Genomic DNA, 22,008 nt, shown 5'->3' with positions numbered 1-22,008 from the left:
ATACTGAAATTTCTAAGGTACTGTAGACAATGAAAAACATTGAATTTTTTGTTTAACTGTTCAGTTTTAATTTAGTTGTTTTTCTATTACTTAATTACTTTGATGTAGTATGATTGCAGATAAAGCTTTAAAACTTAAGAAAATACAATTAAAAGTCTGAATTTTGTGCACGCATTCACATTTTCCAAAGCCATGCAGTGGAGAGGAAGAGAGAGAGGGGAAGGGGGGTTGGGGGGCTATAATCGGTACCGAGCAGCTCTGCGTTTGTTTGCAGTTCAGGCTCTTATTGTGAAGGGATTAGTGATAACTTCCTGTTTTGATAAGCGCTCGAGTTTGTCGTGGCTCTCTGCACACAGTCTTCTCTGCACACAGTCTTCACTACTGCCACAAGATGGCAGTATAAGCCTCTAAATAAACAGTCGTGCTCTGGCTAGTGCTCCCACACAGAAAGAAACAGAATCACATCTACAACGAATTTAGAGCATCATCTATCCCAACCTGCATGGTGCTGGACTGTGGGAGGAAGACCGAGTGTTGGAGATTACTGTTAAGTGAACAGAGTTTTGGGCAACATTACACTAAAGTCTTGAAAAAATATAATAACTCACCATAAAACTCAACCAAACTAATCACCTCAAAGCAACTTTGGCAGAGCGGAAGAGGAATTTAAACAAGAAATGGGAAGCGGGGAACAAAACCTGACGTACTAGTAACTACCTCAACCTCATTTTTCACCTCTGAGATGGGAGATAACATGCTTGCTACAGTGCAGGGAGTTCATGAAGACTGCAGAACCTTCATCTGCCTGTTTGATTTATTAAGCAGCATTGTTGAAAAGCTCCTTCTCTATCTCTCCTGTTCTTTGTGTTTCTGTATCTGACTGCTCCCTTTCTGTCATTTCAGCTCAGTGGAGCTCACGTCAGCTTCTGGCCTTTGAAAGGCATTATACCTGCACTAAGGGATGTATGTTCTGTGGGAACTTGAGATTGACTTTATGCTTCTGTGTTTATGAGTAAATGATGATTAATTCATTTGTGTATAGCCATTCAAATTTAAACTGCATGCAGATACCAGCAGATACCAGAACTGTAACTGAGATGTTAAAAGTATTTCACAAGTACAAGGTATAAAACATACAGGCTTTAGAGACAAGCAGAATAGGTGATCAGAGAAGTTAAGGCTGGGTTCTGAACACTATCCAATGTCCACTTGACATTAACTTGCTGTTGTTAATGGTGAGCTGTTTGTTGTGGCCCATTGTGGAGCCAAAACAGACAGGAGGCAGGTCATGATGCTCCAAAAGACTTTATCAGGGGTGAAGTTTTCAGGACTCCGTGAAACCTCACTGAATACTAGAGTTAACTCAAAACAACCCATAAAAACTGCTGGGGTTGAATTCTTTGCTGAATAATTGTATTGTTTTGGTGCTATTTAAAGAAGATTTAATCAAACTAAATGGAACTAAATAACATAAGATTTGAAGAGGTTAATCCTACTCTAGTCCAACATTTGTACTTTTGTTTATGTCACATTAAAAAACATTGAATTTGGAAAACATTTCCATTTCTGCAAAATCAGTTACACCTAAAAAATCTCACTGAATTAATTGAAGGTGATTTAAAGGATCTGGAGCAAGCTGGGGTATTTTACCTGGATATTAATACCCCTGGTTTTTGGCCTCTAACAATAACTTTTTGGATTTTCCCTGTTTTTTTTCCCTCTCACTCACTCTCTCTCAGTCCTTCTGTCCCTTTCATTCTTCTGTGACGCTTCCTTGTGGGTCCACCTGTGGATGGAGTTTCCTTATCCTGTAGTTTCTCTCTCATCATCTAATCGCTTGTGGTATTTAATGAAGGACTGGAGCTGCTGCTCTCCCTTGGATTGTTGTTAACATCATGTTGGTAATTTGTGACGCTGAGAATTCAGTGAATAGTTTAAAAGATCGGCTTATAAAGTTCAAAGTTTCATTGACACAAACAAGCTTTCGGTCAGATTAGCAGCTGATTTCTTTCTTCAAGAAGTCCCCCGTACAGTAACAATTACAAATAATACTGTCTGTTTCAGGTGTTCACCTTTTTCTTCCAACTGATTAAAAAACAGTAAGAACGAGAATGGTTTTGGGCCAAGCTGCTGATCTGGTGAACATTACAAGCCTGCCATGTCTGCACTGTGTATTATTAGGCCATGTTCATGTAGTCTGCACCGTGTAATTATCTTAGCAGGCTGCTGACAAGAGGAGCCAAGATCTCTGTCCCATGTGGTGCAGATGTATTTATTTTTAAGACTGTGTTGTATCTTTAGGACTTTAGTAACAAAGGACAGAGACAAAGACTGTTTTAAAGTCAGTTGAAGAAAACTTGAAAGCCAAAATTCTTCTTAGACTATTCTTACACTTTGCTCAATAATGCATCACATGATATCGGCTCCCCTTTCTTCACTATTTCATGCTGCTAGCTGCAAGCTTCTTTTTATTTATTTAGTCCATCTGGAAGCCATAATGAGATATTATCCAGTGTTTTATTGTGCACTTTAAAAGCACATTTACTGGGTTTACAATAATGAAATCACTCAAATTTTTTGAGAAAGAGCTACAAATTTGAACCTAGAGGAAATGTGTGAAATAATTTGAAAGGTCCACTCTGTTTCTAAACATAATGGTAAATGGTCTGTATTTGTATAGTGCTTTACTTAGTCCCTATGGACCCCAAAGCACTTTACACTACATTCAGTCATCCACCCATTCACATACACATTCACACACTGGTGATGGCAAGCTACATTGTAGCCACAGCTGCCCTGGGGCGCACTGACAGAGGCGAGGCTGCCGGACACAGGCGCCACCGGGCCCTCTGACCACCACCAGTAGGCAACGGGTGAAGTGTCTTCCCAAGGACACAACGACCAAGACTGTCGGAGCCGGGGCTCAAACCGGCAACCTTCCGATTACAAGACGAACTCTTGAGCCACGATCGCACCCTACATTATGTTATTAATAAATCTTATTGATTGTAGCTGTAAGAGGTCAGTAAATAATTTTTATATATATATATATCTGTAGCACATGTCTCATACTATAATTTTTTTATGAAACTGGCAAAACAATCAAAAACCACAATCTGAGAGCTGCCTTGCTCTTGGAGCTTTCACGGGAAACTAAATCCTAGCAATAGTGATTGCGATTTGATTAACTGCAATGACTGGTGTAGAAAATTCCTTAGTTCTTGTACACTTTTTGTGTAGTTCTTGATTTTATCAACACACAAAGGAAAAAGTTGGTCTCCAAAGTCAAACAACTTTTGATTTACGCAAGAGCGCTTTTCTTTAGTCTTTGTCTCATTCCTTGCACAGTGCATCCAAAACAAGCAGAGCCACCATATCATCTCCTTTTAATTCATCTAAAAAGGACACGAGGAAACAGTGATTGTAGAAACATTTATTCAAATCCCTCTGCGGCCCTTGTGTTTGGCAGTGGTCCTCGGGCTCTTGCCAACATGCAGACAGCGAACGTGTTGGCCTGCTTTTGAAAACAGATGATCAAAGATTTCCACGTTTCTGGTAAAAGTATAACAATTACATGTTTATCCCACACATTTTGTGCTTTACATTGTTCCCAGTGAGGCCTGAATAGGCATAGACATCATGTCAGATTCTGTGTTGCAACACTACTGCATGGAAATCTGTATTTTCATAGTTTTAGGAAAAAAAATACATTTAATGTTTGGTATATGATACCGTACCGTGTATATTTATGTAGATTTAAAAAAAAAAAAAGCCCCCTGGCTTAACAGTGCAGTGGTTACACTGCATCAAGAGGGAGCAATAGGTTAACATCATGGGTGTTACTATTTCTGTTTTGAGAGTAATGCCTCCTGCAGGATTTGAAAAACTCTGTAAAACAATAGATAACTAATGAAAAGCTGAGATGTTCTATTAGGAATTTTCTGAGAGGCTTAAATGGGCTTTTTATTGTTAGTGTGTTCAAAACCATTATGAAATCCACTTGACTTTTTTTTTGGTTGCTCAAACAAAAGTAAATGAAGTCATCAAACAAAGGAAAAGAACAAACTAACACTACTCAATCAAAACTTAAAACAATACACATTTAGTGTTGCACTTGCACAAGCTTGAGCAACATCCTAAAGCTTTTTTCTTTTATTTTTGTGCCATAATTGTGGTTTAAGATGGAGTACAATAAAAAAAGCCATCTAAAAGGAGCTTTTAACATCATCTGTACACATGTAGAATTTAAAGACTTGCATATTTGCTTGTGCATATACTGTGCAGCAGTGGTGCTGCACATCATCATTGCAGAGATCAGTCATGATGTGACCCAAATATCTAACTTTAGGCACCACATTTAAAACCTAAAGCTTCCTGAGTGTCAAGCAGAGTGGACCAGTGATTTGTACTGAATATCAAAGCAACAAGGTTCTGAGTCTCAACCCAGTTTGTGTGTGCATGTTCTTTGCCTTTCTGGCTTCTTTGGACAGCCCAAAAACATGCATGCAATTAGGTTAATTAGTCATGCTAAATTGACTGTAGGTGTGAATGTGAGTGTGAATGGATGTGTTGCCCTGTGAGAGATTGGCAACCTGTCCATGGTGGAACCCAGCTTTCCCTATGACAGGTGGCATAGGCTCCCCCGCCCCCTGTGACCCGGAATTAGGTAAGTGGAAGTAAATGAATGGATAGATTTCCCAAACAGAATGGATGAAAGATTTGTTTCCAATCCTTTGTAGTTAAGCAATCAATACTAAACTCTTTTTAGCGTTGATGTAATAAATAATAAACTTCATTTCATTCATTCATTTTCATTTATTTATTCATTTTCAGGCACAACAAATACCTATATTGAACATAACTTGAATTAAAACATGTTATTTCACTCTATCACTCATACTTAAAAATAACAATGAAAAACAAACAAACAGAAAAACAGCCTGGTGTAAGCAGTGCGTTAGCAAGAGGATGTAGTTATCACCCAATGCTTCCAAGCTTGGTAAGCAAACTATATCAATACAATATATTGGTGTAACAAACTAAATACTTGAACATCACACACTAGAATTGGAGCACAAAGTTCTTGGACTAGCTGATGATTTGCATTTTTAAATAATACAAAACTTACCCAGTTACGTGGCTGAGAGGTCAATTTCGGTGAGGCCCACTAAAACAGTACTGACCTAGTTTCCACGCACCTGTCACTAAATGTGGCTACATCCACTTGCACACAATTTAAATGGGTAAGTTATATAAAATTCCACCCTGCATGAAGCTGTTACAAGTAGAAAATTAGCCATAGATACAAAAAACGGCTTTGGTCCAAGCTGTAAACAAGTGTATTCCTACTGCTGAGAGTTACTCACTTCTTTGGATATAGCCTCAGGTGCCCGTTAAAAGAATGGCAGTTTTTGGCATACTTTTCAGCCTCAGAGCACAAAAATCAGTTTATGTAAAGTTTACATCTACATCAGTATGAATTCAGCTTAAAGCCTTTTCATTTAGCTTGATATAGTGATTGAACTATAACTAGATTCTAGACCCTCACTTTCACCTTGTCAGTACATTTTTGCTGTTGTTATGATTATTTACATACTCCCACCGTCCATCTGTCACATCACAAGTAAAATAAATTAATGGGACATAAAGGCTTTTAGATGATTGTAAGTAACAGATCAGCAGAGTGAAGCTTTATTTCACATTCAGATGTTAGTGCAGAAATGATCATGGATTACAAATTAGTAAAAGTGTTCAAATGTCTGGAGGTTTAGGTTGACCTTTTATGCAGTTTTGTGCTTTTCTTCCATGTCTTATTGCCATAAACTGTAACATTTGGTGGAATGATGTGATAACTTTATCTGCATAAATTCTGTGCAAGAAAAATTGCAAACTACATTCAAATAAAACTGTTTGTGTGGACAAGATAACAAAAATCTGGTGACAGTTAAGAGAGAAAAGCTCAAGGGGAGAGAGAATACAGGGTTTATGTCATATAATGAAGCTGAATAATCAGCTGTTTTGAATTTGTGTTGTTAAATAAATTTGGAAAGGGATAAAAATCCTCAGGGGCAGTAAGATACCAGAATCCTTGCTTTTCACTTATTTTGGCAGCTTTTGTGTTGCGAGTCAGTCACGAGCGTCTCACCTGTACAGTGAGGAGCTTCTCTGGAGTACATCTCCTATAAAAAATTAAACAGGACTTTTCTGAATAAGCAGACAGTGACTTAAGATGAATTTTTAAATGGATTACGAAGTGCGCCCCAGGGTGGCTGTGGCTACGATGTAGTTTGCCATTACCGGTGTGTGAATGTGAATGGGTGGATGACTGGTTGTGTAAAGCGCTTTGGGGTCCTTAGGGACTAGTAAAGCGCTATACAAATACAGGCCATTTACTATTTTAATGGAAACATACATTTCCAGAAAAATGTTGATATATTTTTTTTCTTTGCTAATTTGAAAAATCTCTTGAGTCCTTGAATCTATATACAGCTGTCATGGTCTCGGTGTCTTAAGAGCTCATTTTGTCAAATGATCTATGTTCTCGCTGTGACCCTGGATTACATAAGCAGAAGAAGATGGATGGATTCATGTTGTGTCACATTTCCTGTTTTATTTTGGTAATGGATATGTAATGTGTTTTGTGTTGAGCTAACTTCCCCCGTCTCATTATACTGTATCTATATTGTCTTCATGTTGTCTCAGTCTCCCCTTGTTTATTGTTGTGTTGTCCCTCTGTGACATATGCATGGTTTGCATATGCAGGACTCTAAAGATATCCCCATGCCTAGATTAGAAGCTGGTGTTTTACACAGACAGTATGATTAATAATGAACAGAAAACAAAACAAATATCAAAAGTACACATACATAAGAAAAGAAGAAATTAATCCCATGAATTCAAATGTGCTTCAGAATAAAAGAATGAAACAACAGTTGAACTCGTTTTTAACCCTGTAAAGCCTGAACCATGAAATAACTACAAAATGGTTCATCTTTTTGACACAGGTATTTTTTTAACTTTAGACCCATAAAAAAAATTAAATATCAATGTGCATGTATGAGTCTTAATTTAATTTATTTTTTTATTTTTTTTACTTCAGCTGGCATTTTTGTGCAATTTATTGCTTGAAATTTTATTGTGCAATTTCTTCAGATTTCTCAGGGGGAAAATTCACACTAATAATGTGGAAGTCTCAAAAAAGTCATAAAAACTAATGTATTAAATATGATACACTTGGCATTTCAGCATTATGGGAAATATTCATATAAGATACGCTTTAGATCTCTGGAGTAATTTCAGCGATTACTCCAGAGCCAAGAGCCATTAGTGTCATTTGTTTAATCCATACAATTAACCAAAATTCCATAAACTTTAGGGATTTCAGTGTGTCATTAACTTTCAGTCCCCAACAACAACTTCCGTTTTCTCTTAAAAAAAGAAAACCTAGCGGGGCCCACCCAATCTGAAATCCTCCCTCTAATTAAAATACAAAAGAAATGTATATGTTTCCTTGAAAACAAAACAAACATAAACAACTCAGGCTATAATTTGCTATTGTTACCCAATCATATGCATAATGTTAAGGCCAGTGTGTGACCCCGCCTGCCACAGGGATACAAATTTAAATACATGAGCAGAAAATTAAGGTCACAGTAATGAATAATATCACAAACTAACCACCTCGTACTACCAGTTCGAATTCACTTTTTATATAAGTAAATTAACTTGTATGAACATGTAACTACACATACTTCCGAGTAATTCCAAACCGAATTTCTGTTAATACTGTGGTCCACCTGCAGTATCTTTACAGCCCACCAGAGGGCCCCAGCCCACACTTTGGGAATCCCTGCTTTAGAAAATTACTTTGGACACTAGAATGTAGGGAAAAAATGACCTTTCACATCCAGTAACTATGTGAAAGGTCATCAAAATGCACCTGTGAGAGTTTTCTCCAGTGACTGATCAGAGCAGGAAAAATACCCAGTGTATTATTGCTTGTTTCTTTTTCTCTGCATCATTGGCATTAAATTTATGAAGTTTTACTACTGAAAATTTTGATATATCCCAGTAGACAGCTGAATTAAAATTAAATAGGTTGCTGTTTGTAACAAAGCTGAAATGTAATTTTCAGCCTTTAAAATTTCATGTGGTTAAAAAGTTGTGAGATTTAAAAAATGCTGGGACATTAAAAAGTGCCACATTTTGACCTAACACTGTATACTTTCTGGTCTGTAACTCCAGTAATCTACATAGTATGTAGCATTGCGTCCTCAAATATATTGAAGTTAAAAAAAAAAAAGATCTGATTCTGATGGTGTCGAGTGGGAAGCATTCCAAGAATGTTTCTTTTTTATTTTCCTTGCAATGACCCATTTGTCCAAATATTGAACATTCATGGAGTTCAGTCTTTGATCTTTCAGAAAAGATGTCCTCCCAAGTCAGGCTGAGGCTGCTGCCGAGCACCAGGTGTCTGTTTGATGAGCCCGTTCAGCTGAAAGTGGCCGGGCTGCGGTCAAGGCAGGTGGTCACAATCAGAGCCACATCGACCGACGAGAGAGAAGTGGTGTTCAGCTCTTCAGCCACTTACAGGGCAGATGATGGCGGAGAGGTCGACCTGAACCGAGACCCCTCACTCAACGGGAGCTACGTTGGAGTGCAGCCCATGGGTCTGCTGCAGTCACTGAAGGCAGACACTTTGCACAAGTACTTCTTCAAGAACAAAGCTCTGAACCCTCACGTGGTGAAGTTTTCTGTGCATGAGCAGGAGGCGGATGGCAGGATACTGGCAGAAGAGACAAACGAGAGGTTTTTGATGGGAGACGGGGTCAGTCGGGACCCAGTCAAAGAGGGGAACATACGAGGAGTCTTGTTTACACCCCCAGGTACTGTATGTGGTTTTCCACTTAGAAGTATTCACTATCATTACAGTGGGCCCCCTTTTTTTTTTTAACAGGTGGCGAAGGTATATTTTCTGCAAAGGGTACATCACTTTTCTTGATTCAATTTCAATTCAATTTTATTTATATAGCGCCAAATCACAACAACAGTCGCCTCAAAGTATTTATATTGTAAGGCAGACCCTACAATAATACATACAAAGAATAACCCAACAATCAAATGACCCCCTATGAGCAAGAACTTTGGCGACAGTGGGAAGGAAAAACTGCCTTTTAACAGGAAGAAACCTCCCGCAGAACCAGGCTCAGGGAGGGGCGGGGCCATCTGGGGTGAGAGAAGGAAGACAGGATAGAAGACATGTTGTGGAAGAGAGACAGAGATTAATAACAGATGTCTTAAAAGATGTCTCAGTTCCTAAAATGCATCTGGAGGACAGAGGAGGGGGTGGCTTGTCAGATTAGCTGTAATCATATTTGCACAGCTGTATCCTTTGTAGAAGTACTTATTGTACTACTTTGGGAAGTTATTTAAAAGTATCCTTAAATATAAAAAAAATGTGTTTAACACCTCTGAGATCATAAAATACAGCACTAATTGGGCTGTAATGAAACTATATGATGAAACTTACACCAAAATCACGATACATGAGTGAAAAACATTTTAATTCATATTTAAACTGGAAAACATAGATGAAGTGTTGAATATGGATCTTTTATTGTAGGGCTTTAGGTTAAAGTTGCACATTATGCATGATTATAACCTACTTACATGAAACTTTTGTTGTCTGTGTTCTAGGAGAAGGTCCGTTCCCTGCTGTGCTGGATCTGGGCACCTTCATGTCTGAGAAAAGAGCCTGTTTGTTGGCCAACAAAGGGTTTTTGGTCCTCACGATTGCTGTGTTCAGTGACAGACAAAATATGAAAGAGATACATCTGGACCCCTTTAAAGAAGCCGTGGATTTCTTACGCCACCACCCCAAGGTGGGTCCAGTGGGTGACACTTAAGCTAGCAGCGTAACTTTACAAGAACCCATGTAACTGTGTGTTCAGACCGAATGTGAAGCAAATGTTTTTGTTTTTTTTTTGGGGGGGGGAATGATTGCATGCGTAGTCTGTGAAATGCAGTGAACTGGTTAAAAATCAGTCAGGTTTGAAGAATTGCTTGGCAAAAAGTGAGACACTGCTTTAGGGAGTCCTAGTTATGTGTAGTTACGAGTTATGTGCCAGAACACCCATTTTTTTCTTTAAACTGTTCCAGTTTAAATGCCCAGCAGGTCACAACTTTTAATACTTTGGAATTGCCGGTTTCTGAGCTCTGTGTGTTATTTCACAGGCGGGCAGTAAAGGAGTCGGCATAATATCAAGATCAAAGGGAACAGATATCGCGCTCTCTCTTGCTGCATTCGTGCCCGGTGTGGAGGCCTTAGTTTGGATCAATGGCACCAGTGCCAGTGCGGGCATTCCCCTCTACTACAAGAAACAGCAGATCCTCTCACCCTTAATGTTTGACTTCAGCAAGGTGATTACCACCAAGTCTGGAGCAAACCTTATCAAGTATGCTACTGAAGATCCCCTGGAAGAGAAGAACAAAGGAAGCCTCGTCCCCATTGAACGAGCCAAGAGCCAGTTTCTCTTTGTGGCTGCAGAGGATGACCTCAACTGGGACAGCAAGGCCTACATGGACCAGATGGTGGAGAGACTGAAGCGTCGTGGGAAGGAGAACTTTGAGACTGTTTTTTATCCTGGAGCTGGACATTTGCTGGAGCCACCCTATGGACCCTTCTGTTCCTCTTCTTTCAATGGGATGCTTAGCTTCTCAGTGGTGTGGGGAGGGGAGCCCAGGGCCCACGCAGCAGCAGAGATCCACCTGTGGAAGAAGATAGAGGAGTTCTTTAGAACTCACCTGAGTTGTGATGCTGCACAGGCTAAAGCCAATTTATAAACAGGATTTGAAAGATAAAACAAAAAACAACTATTGAATATATTATTTTATTTGCTTGTGAATATTTTCTGTTCTGTCTTTGAATGCATTTCATGTTTGATTTTAATATCAGAATACTTTAATAATTCCTCAGGGAATTATGTGGGTTACAGTTACTCCAGGACAACAGTAAATGGCCTGTATTTGTATAGCGCTTTTCTAGTCCCCAAGGACCCCAAAGCGCTTTATACATCCAGTCATTCGCCCATTCACACACACATTCACACACTGGTGATGGCAAGCTACACTGTAGCCACAGCCACCCTGGGGCGCACTGACAGAGGCAGTAACTTCTTCCTCACCTCATCAAGCTCTTCTGACTGCTGCTGAGCTCCAAAGCTTTTTACCTGCTTGGAATTTGTGTTGACTGAATACATAAATTCATAAATCAAGTTTAATACAATGGCAGCAAAGATTAAAAGAAATATTTGTGTTCAGCTTGTGAGTGACCATCCTACAGCTATCTGGGTGAGGTCACTACCAGAAAACAGCAAGGAAGGAGACCAAAGACGCCACCTGGGAGATATCGCTACAGAATAAATGTTACAATACAAATGCGAACACACAGGAAAAAAAGGTTAAACCATACAAGAGCAACTCCAAGTTAAAGAACTGCATTATTATAGCACATTTCTAAAGTATATTTCACTACCACAGTAGTACAAGGATGAAAATGGCACCACAGAAAACTAGCACATTACTCATCAATGCTGCTCTTTTTTATGATAAATAACAATGTATTTTAAAATACTGATGTATTGAAAAACAAGACAAATTAAGTGTAAAAACCTTTGACTTGTGGTTGTGAAAGTATTTGCACCACTATCAACTACAGCAGACTCCAAATGCGATTTTGTCATCCTTTAATAGGTAGAAAATGGAGAAATTAAAGTAGAAATGACTAAGTCCTACATTTGTGAGTGTTAAACAAATGTATTCCTGCTTCAGCATTTAACTGTAATGACAGATTAACTGCTAACAGACATTATCTGTTTATTAAACTCAAGAATTAAACATAATTGAATTTATGACTGTTTTATAGGTTCACCTTATTTGTTTACCAATCTAATGTCAGTCATCTCAACTCTGTATTGTCTTTGGTTGCTAGACTAACAAGCCAGTCCAAAACACTCTTTTCTGCTTTGGGGCGGGACAAGTGGTAAAGGTTCAGGTGAACCTGTGGGACCTGACACAGAAGCTAAGTCCTAAGAATTAGTGATGGGAATTCCGGCTCTTTTTAGAGAACCGGCTCTTTCAGCTCGGCTCACTAAAAAGAGACGGCTCTTTCGGCTCTTCAGGTTGTTTTGTTGCTTTAATTAATTTATTATTAACAACAATATAAAATTATGCACAAAAGGAATTACTAATGTAAAAAAAAAAAAAAGTGGTTTTATTTATGTATGTTTATATATAAATATATACAGTGGCCCCTAGAGATAAAGCCCGTACAAACTCCAAAAAGCACGTACAAATTCTAAAGGACGTAGAAACTCCAAAACACATTTCTAGCGTTAACTGAACTTCCAAAACAGAGCTACCTAGATCACTTAAATTACACAATTGAAAGCATATGTGTATTGTTTGTGTATTTATACACAGGCACTCATATATATTCAAATAATTTAAAGAAAACGTTCATTTATCGATAAAACAGGCGGAGCGAGAACACATCCGGGACTTTTTCGCGTTCTCGGCTTGATGCATACTTTGAATTGGAACAGTACTTGGTCTCCGACTGATGACGTATCACGAGTACACGAGAACACAAGTACAAACAAGAGAAAGGGCCTATGCTTCAGGTTTAATATGGACAAGTAAATGTGTGTCTATGTGGGGGCCCACTAGTACAAATGTGGTTTAAGTTGACAATAACTGTTTTAGTTGTACCCTGGGGCATTTCAAAGGTGAAAGCCATTCCACTTTAAAGGTATAAGGTTTTATGAGTGAAACCAGAGTTAGGACTTAGGAGGCCTGGTGTTTTATTTTGAAAATCTTAATTTATATACCATGCAGTAATTGTTACAACATTGGGTTTTATTTTTGTTCATTTCATAAGAAAGTAACTGTTTTCAGTTCATTTTTTCCTTTCCCAAATAAATACCTAGTCATATACAGCAGTACAATGAACCCAGCCCAATCTCACGCTAGCTTTTACCATAGCTTTGTGGGAATGGGCAATTGTTTGCATCGTCTGTCACACCAACCCTCTGCATGTCCTCCTTCACTACATCCACAAACCTCCTCTGTGGCGTTTCTTCTTTGTAACATAAATCTGTAACATATTGTTAAATAGTCTAGTCCAGGGGTCGGCAACCAGCTGTGGCACGCGAAAGGTTGTTAAGGTTAAGGTTGTCTCCTTGACCTGGAGACAACATATAAGATGACACCGCCATGGACCTCAACCTGCAGGCTTTGTGTTACCTGTTTCTTTATACAGGAGCATGTAGGGGTGGACTGCCTTTTTATTTGATTACCCTTTTCTCATGTTTTTCTTAGTTAGAGACATTTTGGGGGACGTTATACTCTTACTTGTTAAACACATGCTCCCATCCACTCTCTTGGTCCAGAAGCTCCATAATCCAAGTGTCCCAACTCAGGTCTGATGGCATTTTTTCAGTGGTGCTTTTAACCTCTTGGGAACTTTCACTACATTCCTTACTTGATGCAGAAAGAAGAAAGGAGTCAGGGATGCATAGCAAGCACAACAAGACACCAGCAGCCCAACCTTTCACCAACTGAAGACATTTGCAGCACCATAAAACATGACAGAGAAGAGCTGGGACTATGTGAAAGGGTGAAGTGCTGCAGTAAAGTTGCAATGGTCCTATCTTTTATACAGTCTATGGTTCACTCTATTAAGATGTGATTATTTCCAAGGTCCATTTAGTTTTAGTTAGCTGAAGCTAAACCAGAAGTTAAAACGAGATGGTGAAAAACATTTTTAGTTAATGTTACGACTGTTGTCGTAATGTTGTCTCATATGTAAATCTGAGTGTGCAGGTGCCTTTCCGTGATTGGTGCATCCATGGGACGGCCCATACAGATTGGCTAATGACCTGGAGACAACATATAAGATGACACCGCCATGGACCTCAACCGGCAGGCTTTGTGTTACCTGTTTCTTTATACAGGAGCATGTAGGGGTGGACTGCCTTTTTATTTGATTACCCTTTTCTCATGTTTTTCTTAGTTAGGGACATTTTGGGGGACGTTATACTCTTACTTGTTAAACACATGCTCCCATCCACTCTCTTGGTCCAGAAGCTCCATAATCCAAGTGTCCCAACTCAGGTCTGATGGCATTTTTTCAGTGGTGCTTTTAACCTCTTGGGAACTTTCACTACATTCCTTACTTGATGCAGAAAGAAGAAACGAGTCAGGGATGCATAGCAAGCACAACAAGACACCAGCAGCCCAACCTTTCACCAACTGAAGACATTTGCAGCACCATAAAACATGACAGAGAAGAGCTGGGACTATGTGAAAGGGTGAAGTGCTGCAGTAAAGTTGCAATGGTCCTATCTTTTATACAGTCTATGGTTCACTCTATTAAGATGTGATTATTTCCAAGGTCCATTTAGTTTTAGTTAGCTGAAGCTAAACCAGAAGTTAAAACGAGATGGTGAAAAACATTTTTAGTTAATGTTACGACTGTTGTCGTAATGTTGTCTCATATGTAAATCTGAGTGTGCAGGTGCCTTTCCGTGATTGGTGCATCCATGGGACGGCCCATACAGATTGGCTCCTTGACCTGGAGACAACATATAAGATGACACCGCCATGGACCTCAACCGGCAGGCTTTGTGTTACCTGTTTCTTTATACAGGAGCATGTAGGGGTGGACTGCCTTTTTATTTGATTACCCTTTTCTCATGTTTTTCTTAGTTAGGGAGATAAGACATTGTCATTTGGTTTTATTCTTTTCATAAATAAGTTTTGTACATCCTTTAGATACGGTCCCTTTTGTTTGTTGTTTTGGGGTCCACCCCGAAGCTATAGTTCGCTCCTTTCCTTTGTTAGAATTCAATCACTGTGAAAAAAAATCACCATCAAAATTGTACTGGTTGTGTGATGTGCTGCTTGGGGTCAGACAGGGGTGGATCACCCTTATATTATGGTCTGGCCACCCTTAGAAAGGCCATAACACTAACTAAAATGAAAATTAAAACTAGACTTATAACTGGCTGGTGTCCTTACCAGTGACCTTGGGTCTGAACTGTGGGCTCCTCTTTCCAGGTGTTCGTACTGCCTGAGTGGGACCAAGATGTGCTATCTCGCCTCTTTTGGGTTTTCTGCATGTTTCTGGCTCAACATGCAAGTATCCACTTCTTGACGTTCGCTGTTGGTTGCAGCCACTTGAGGTTTTTGGGCTCATTTGGGTTCTCAACACTGGGTGACTTTGATGGGAGTGAAAGCATCCTCACAACATAAATCACCACACTACCTGCTTTTGTTTCAGATTTTTTCTTTATCCTTGTTAACATGTTTGGGTACTGGGTTTACCTGTAATGCATTTTGTGCTCCAAAAGCTGTTATTTTGTGCAGCTGTGCTCCAAAAGCTGTTAGCATGACCTTTTTTATCATTAGATTGTGCCACACCAGCATCTGAGAGAAAAGCTTTGAGTTTGATTTTGTGTTTGTTTTGCAGGCACTCAGGAGAATAAGTCATGATGTTTCTTGTGTTTGTCATGCTAGTATCTCAGTGCTTGTCAATCACCAGTCAACAGTGTCACCACTGTGAACAACATCCTTCGACTGTTCGAGCCAAAACCTTCGAGAAGTCCCTGCAGCCGCTTCAAAACTCATCACTGAGCTCGATCTCTCTTTTAACACGCTGGAGACAACAATGAAAGAGGACTTTCTTTCATATGCTGCTTTGAGGGCTTTGTTCGTGAATAACAACAGAATCAAAACCATCCATGAAGAGACATTTCACCCGCTGATTAATTTGGAGAAACTGGACTTCCACAAACCAGTTGGAGACTTTGTCTTCTGGATGGTTTCAGAAGCTGATTTCTCTCCACTATTTCAATCTTTTGGGAAAGAAATATACAACACTGAGTCCGGGAAACCTTTTCGTGCCACTGAGGAGCTTGAAGACCCTCTATTTTTGAGGAGCTTTCCTTCAGTCTGTCAGTGAAAGGGATTTTGTTGAACCTTGAAACTGCCGTGACCCTGTCCAAAGACCAGCTGGCCACCTGGCCGGGTCAGTCATGGATATTCACAAATACCCCATAGTACTGGTGGAAAAGAAATATCGAGGGAAAATCCATGTTCAGACCATGTTCAGTGTGTCGTGACACTTGCACGATGGAAGAACACACCCACTTGTTGGTGCCATAAGAGCCACTGAGAAATTATTGTTTTAGCTGGCTCATTACAAGTCGATGGCTGGTCACCTGGAATAGCATAAAACTCTGGAGCGAATAATTGCCCGATTTTACTGGCCAGGAAACTGTTTTAGACTTAGAGCTTTTTATTGTCATTGTGCAGTTTCTTGCACAGTGAAATTGGGTAAGTGGAGAGCATAGAGCCGCTGTATCTGTGCGCACCACCATCTTGCATTTCTTGTATGTTTGGATATGCGCCGATGGTGTGCGTCCAATGGTGTCAGCTGGTGAACCAGCTGGTCATTCAAAAAGCACCTTTATGCCCCTCACCATTAATGGAGGTCCCATTTGAGCGCATTGGCATGGACCTCATTTTATCGATGAGAAAAAGAAAGTCTTTAGTTCAGCTGTTGTTAACTGATCTTGACTTTGTTAATTAAACACTGCAAACCTGCCTTCAGTGTGTCCTGTACATGAGGTCATTTAGTACACCACAGCACGGTGAGTTTTTTTGAGCTGATGAAGTTCAGCCAAAACAGGAAACTTGCAGCAGGAGACAGCAACTCGTTAAAATGTTATAAAAGGTACAATGAAAGATTTTCACCCTACAGGGTTGTCAATGATCCAAGGATAAATGTCTAATTTGGTAAAAATTTTATAAGCCATTTCTGGAGAGACTGCAGTGGAAATGTTGTCACTTTTGGACTTTGCTACCTGCAGCTAAACATTTGCAGCTAAATCATTTATTTAAAAGCAGAAGCTGCAACTGATCGAGGGAATATTTGTCTGAAAACTTAAACTGAACTCCAAGGGTACCATTGCTCCAGCTTACCATCTTTACCTGAGTGAATCAGTTTGTTGAACAATCTAAATGATTCAGAAACTTCTGTGACATCAACTTAACTAAGGCTCATTACAAATTTCACAAAACACTGCTGAATACTTTTAATATTTTTTTATTAGTTATTTTTGTTTTTGTTGTTATTTTGATTTTAATAAAACAAAATAAAATAAAGAATTAAATCATTTCTTTGTTTTTTTAATTTAATTTATTTTACAAATAAATTAATAATAATATTAATAACAACAATAAAATTAGTGCTGTCAGCGTAAACGTCATTAGGTAAAATGACGTTAACGCTGACAGCACTAATTTGTTGTTTCCAGAGAGCAAGCCAAACACTGGTCCAGAAAAGGACGATCTCTAGTAGATTTTGTTTTAACCTCCTAGGACCTGGTGTCCACATATGTAGACATAAACATTTTGGGTTGTCTAGACCAAAATACAAAATTTTTGCTCTTCAAAAACCTGATATCCACTTATGAGGGAGGACATTACACTGCCACTGTTCAATCGAAATTTAAAATGAATGTCCTCATATGTGGATCTCATTCTTTTGAGAAACAAAAAAAAGATAGTCCGAATCTGATGTCTTTGTTTTTTACATTCATCAGGTCCCAATCAACCCAAATGGCACAGAGAAATTAAAAATGCATGCCATGAAAGTTCAGGTCTTAGGAGGTTAAAAATGTCCCTGCTGATGAGACCAGTGAATGTGGGGCGACGGTGGCAAGAAAAAACTCCCTCCTGGAGGAAGAAATCTTGGGAGGACCAGGCTCTCTGGGAGGACCCTCCCTCCTGAGGGCAATACTTACCTATACTTGTCCTCCAGTGTGCGATGGTGGGCTGGGACGACTGCTTTTCCTTCTCAGCATGACGATGACCTTAACTTCCTTCCTTCCTTCCACTTCCTGTTTCAGAACTGAGAATGAAGACAAAACTGGTTAACAAGGTAACAGGACATTTAAAAATTCTCTCACTTCAGGATGAGATGCTGTGTCTTCTTACGTTTCTCTTGTAAAACAGGATGTAGGCCGAGTGCTGCTGTTCCTCACAAACTGCAGATCCAGTTGTGTGGAGCACCTGTGCGTCATTATAGGTGAGCCAGCGATCTGATGTAGAGTGCTGACTCTCCTCAGGATGGACAGAACTACAGATGTAGTGTCCTGAAATCACATTAAGACAAATGAATCCAACTTCTGGAAGTCAACTGATTCAAGCAAACAGTGATTTTGACTTAGTGCTTCTTAGAACATCAAAAGCTTTTGTGTGTGAGTCCTTCACTGAAAAGTAGCAAGTTTTCATTTTCTGTTTGTCACAAGTCTGTTGTTTTACCTGACTCTGTGCCTCCATAATGACTGATGATGCTGACAATACTATAACAGCCACCACCCTGAGAAGGAACAAATCCAAAGAGTGTTAGTTTCATAAAGTCTCACATCAGTGCCACAATTAAGCTGATTTGCTGAGGCTACGTCCACACTAATGCGTTTTCGTTTGAAAACACATCGTTTTCTCTCCGCTTTGACCTCCCGTCCACACTGAGACGGCGTTTTCCTCAAGGAAAAACACAGCATCTTGAAAACGCTCTCGAAAACGCATACATTTCAAAACGGAGTTGTCCCGTCGCAGTGTGGACACTCGAAAACGCAGACTTTCTAAAACGATGACGCATTTTAGTCATGTGATGCAGTCATGTGAGCAATTAAACAAAGATAAGCCGAGTGCATTATACAGCAGTTGTTTTGATTGCTCTCAACTTTGACAGCCCTAAAAACGATTAATATCAGTTTGTACATGCTCCGGATAGCTTTTCTTCAAATTCTGTAATTCTCACTCACTTTTGCGCATGCGCAGGACTGGAACATAGGCGTTTTCGGCCGTTTCAATGCAGACGCACAACTATTTGAAAATGACTGAAAACGCTAGTGTGGACACGGAGTTTTCAAATCTATCCGGGCTAGTGTGGACGTAGCCTGAGACGTTCTGCAGTCTGTTTTTACCTGATTGGATGGCACCACCAAGTCCCTCTGCAGCCTGACGGGGTCATCCACCTTCTGAATCTTGTAGGTTTGTGTAAAGCCAAACCTCTTCAGATGCAAGATCAGAACTCTGGCAGAAAAGAAAAAAAACACAAACAAGGCAGAAAATAAGAAGAATGAGTGTCAAACACAAACAGAAGATGGGAGAAAACGACTGCTCAAATATTGTCTCGAAAAACTCTGATATTTGATGCGCCACAGTTTGGAAACCTGGTCAGTCGATCAATTCTGATGTGACCTTACTCACCTTGGCAGTGTATCAAAAGACGACTTCAGTTCTGAGGCCGTCCCTCCACAATCACAGCGATATTCTATTTCTTCTTCCTGAACAACAGCACAGAGAAAACAGGCTTTATGGTAGAAAGAAATCTCAACATATGCACACACACGCATATACACAAACACTAACAAAAAAGGTGTGTTAAGATCGCTGATACGACAACTCTATTGGAATTTGTGATCTTACCTTCAAGTATGTCTCTAACATGTTTATCACAGACCCCTCTGGAACCAGGTCAAGAGACAAACTGGTGAATTCCTCTTGCTGTGATGAGTGGTGACCGCAGCTACACATTTCAGGAGTAACGTAGTTAAAGTAAAGATCAGGTACGTGGAAAAGAGGTATATGAAAATATTGCAACCAGCTCTGCGTTTCTGAAAGACAGGCTTACCTCTTGCATGTCCTTATGTTCTCCATTTTAAAAATGTGATGGTCTTCTACTGGGCAGGTATAACTTTGGCCCAGGAGAGCTGCGTTCCTCTCCAGGCGAGGTGTGAGCCTTTTGACCTCATTGAGGAACAATGTTAGGAATTCATGAGCGTCCTGAAAGAAAAGCAGAGAGATTTAAAAACAGTACATCAAAATCAGAAGGTAAAGCAAAAAACGAAATGTCCAAATAGCTGACGCACTTTCTGTGCACTGCCGGTGTATTCGGCAGCTTGCTTGCTGAATGCCTTCTTAAAAGCTCTTAGGTGGTGATCTTTAAGGCCATAATCTGTCGACTCATGACAGTCCCTGACATCAATAAGCCTTCTGTAGAAAGGAAGGGTAAACAGACATTTCTGCTGTTAGATCTCTTTGTTCTTCAGGTGTTTGAAGAAAGTAGAAGGTTGACGTAGCGCACCTTAAGAGCTGAGCTTCTGGATCTGTGCTCCACAAAACCCCCTGACGCCTGATGTCTCTTATGAACTCCTCAATGTTGAGGAGGCTCTGCAGGCAGGAGTTCATGTAGCAGGTGTTTCCGATGTTTGGAAACCTGACACACACGCGCAACGTTTACAGTATCAGTGTAAAATAATTCATTTTCTCCACTTTGACAAAGTGACCTTTGATCTTTGTGCACCACGTGTACTCACCCGAAGCGGTCTATAGTCCCAGTTTGACTTTTTTTTTTTTTCCCACCGCGTGCTACACTGCTCCAAAAAGGTAAAAACACAAACACAAAATTAGGAAAGATGTCAAGATTCTGAGCAGTGTATGTGCATGTATGCATGAGCTTTGACGCTGAAACATTTTGGAGGACGTCCAAAAGTAGTAAAAAAGATGTAAATACACAAGGTGGAAGACAAATGCCAATAAAAGGGAAATAAAACAGCTCCAACTAAACCACTGCTATAAATATCTCCAGCAGCATTAAAGAGTGGCGCATTTCTTTACCTCTGATGAGACGTAGAAGGAATTTCCTTCTCTGCCACGTTTTGTTTGTGTAATTTCTGTTTAGAAACAAGAAAAGCAACATCAGTAATGGCATAAAACAAACATACCAAGGGAGTCTCTCCATGAAAAGTGTCCAGTTAGAAAATTTGGTATTATTTCATATTATTTATCACTTTAGTGAGCTGTCAGCTCATGAAGCAGATATATAGGAATATCTTTAAATAAAATAAAAACAATTTATTCATGCTTTAAATTGAGTTTTAAAGTTTGTCCTATGAAATACAAAATCCTTCATTTGGTTGTGATCAAAATTCAGTTTTTACAGAAATCATCCATGAAGCTTCATTAAAAGATTCAAAAATGCTTATTTACCATAAAAAATATTTAGAGAAACATCCTGCAAGTCCCTTCAAACTTACCTTTCTGTGAAAAAAAACCGTTTAAACATCTTTGAACTTAATTTGAGGACATAGATGTGCTAAATTGCTCTTAATTCTTCTCATTTAATGTGATGAGTAAATGCTTGATGACAGGGACTCTTTCCATAAAACATACCTTCCAGAATTTAAAAAGAAACCAGCGACACTTCTTTTGTGTCTTCACAGTGCTGCTCTCTGCCTCTGCATCGCTGTCAGTTTGCTGCAGAGGACGAACAAACATAAGTTTATTAAAAAAGTAAAGTCACTTTAAATTAACAAGTGCAATTTAAAGAGAAAGTGCATTTCATATGTTTTGAGTAAAAGCAAACCGAGGAACAGCAGAAGTGTCTCCATTTTCTCTTCTTCTTTTGACCATTTTCAGCAACAGAAGCATCCGGGATGCTGATGAGGACAAAAGTGTAAATGTTATTTTTCAAAGTGGAAAATTTTAACAAGGAGTACATGCTGGAGATTGCAGATAAAAATTAATAACTGTAATGGAACAAAATCATGTATTTTGTACATTTACACTCTACATTTTCAAACGCTAATCTCTGAATCAATATAAATTATAGACAAGACTAGAAGTAGTAAAAGATGTAAATACAAAACACCAATAAAAGGGAAATAAAACAGCTCCAACTAAACCACTGCTATAAATATCTCCAGCAGCATTAAAGAGTGACACATTTCTTTACCTCTGATGAGACGTAGAAGGACTTTCCGTCTCTGCCACGTTTTGTTTGTGTGATTTCTGTTTAGAAACAAGAAAACCAACATCAGTAATGGCATAAAACAAAGTATATGGTAAGAAAATACAATATCCTTCATTTGGATT

General features: G+C 39.3%; 2 protein-coding genes across 2 annotated transcripts in view; one reads left to right on the top strand and one right to left on the bottom strand.

Annotated features, from left to right (window-relative positions):
• The first annotated feature begins 7,461 nt into the window (after positions 1-7,461).
• On the top strand, positions 7,462-11,467 carry LOC146552739 (acyl-coenzyme A thioesterase 1-like). The gene is made up of 3 exons (XM_085254322.1): positions 7,462-8,885; positions 9,697-9,881; positions 10,234-11,467. Exons 1-3 carry the CDS (start codon positions 8,429-8,431, stop codon positions 10,840-10,842), a joined length of 1,251 nt encoding a protein of 416 aa, XP_085110448.1. The 5' UTR covers positions 7,462-8,428; the 3' UTR covers positions 10,843-11,467.
• A 6,190-nt stretch (positions 11,468-17,657) lies between these two features.
• Positions 17,658-22,008, bottom strand: part of LOC146552738 (ubiquitin carboxyl-terminal hydrolase 37-like) — a 49,455-nt gene continuing 45,104 nt past the window's right edge. Inside the window, exons 2-15 of the mRNA XM_085255043.1 lie at positions 21,869-21,924; positions 21,500-21,572; positions 21,307-21,390; positions 20,752-20,807; positions 20,451-20,507; positions 20,219-20,350; positions 20,004-20,127; positions 19,766-19,917; positions 19,561-19,660; positions 19,342-19,418; positions 19,056-19,164; positions 18,388-18,445; positions 18,061-18,218; positions 17,658-17,974 (exon numbers count right to left, since the gene is read on the bottom strand). Of these exons, the coding sequence (XP_085111169.1) occupies positions 17,969-17,974; positions 18,061-18,218; positions 18,388-18,445; positions 19,056-19,164; positions 19,342-19,418; positions 19,561-19,660; positions 19,766-19,917; positions 20,004-20,127; positions 20,219-20,350; positions 20,451-20,507; positions 20,752-20,807; positions 21,307-21,390; positions 21,500-21,572; positions 21,869-21,924 (1,242 nt within the window). The 3' untranslated portion in view covers positions 17,658-17,968. The remainder of the gene's footprint in view (positions 17,975-18,060; positions 18,219-18,387; positions 18,446-19,055; positions 19,165-19,341; positions 19,419-19,560; positions 19,661-19,765; positions 19,918-20,003; positions 20,128-20,218; positions 20,351-20,450; positions 20,508-20,751; positions 20,808-21,306; positions 21,391-21,499; positions 21,573-21,868; positions 21,925-22,008) is intronic.

The sequence above is a fragment of the Mchenga conophoros genome, linkage group LG18 (genome assembly GCF_057382185.1).
Source record: "Mchenga conophoros isolate Kocher_MC1m ecotype Shallow Benthic linkage group LG18, M_conophoros_male_GT1.1, whole genome shotgun sequence".
Lineage (NCBI taxonomy): Eukaryota > Metazoa > Chordata > Actinopteri > Cichliformes > Cichlidae > Mchenga > Mchenga conophoros.
The sequence above is the reverse complement of the archived record's forward strand: the minus strand, read 5'-3'. Positions and strand labels throughout refer to the sequence as shown.

What these genes read in the sequence shown, in the direction of transcription:
- LOC146552739 (XM_085254322.1), top strand. Translation starts at nt 8,429, where the DNA reads ATGTCCTCCCAAGTCAGGCTGAGGCTGCTGCCGAGCACCAGGTGTCTG. An exon ending in AGTCTTGTTTACACCCCCAG is followed by an intron (nt 8,886 to 9,696) that starts GTACTGTATGTG and finishes TCTGTGTTCTAG; the next exon opens with GAGAAGGTCCGTTCCCTGCT. An exon ending in TCTTACGCCACCACCCCAAG is followed by an intron (nt 9,882 to 10,233) that starts GTGGGTCCAGTG and finishes GTTATTTCACAG; the next exon opens with GCGGGCAGTAAAGGAGTCGG.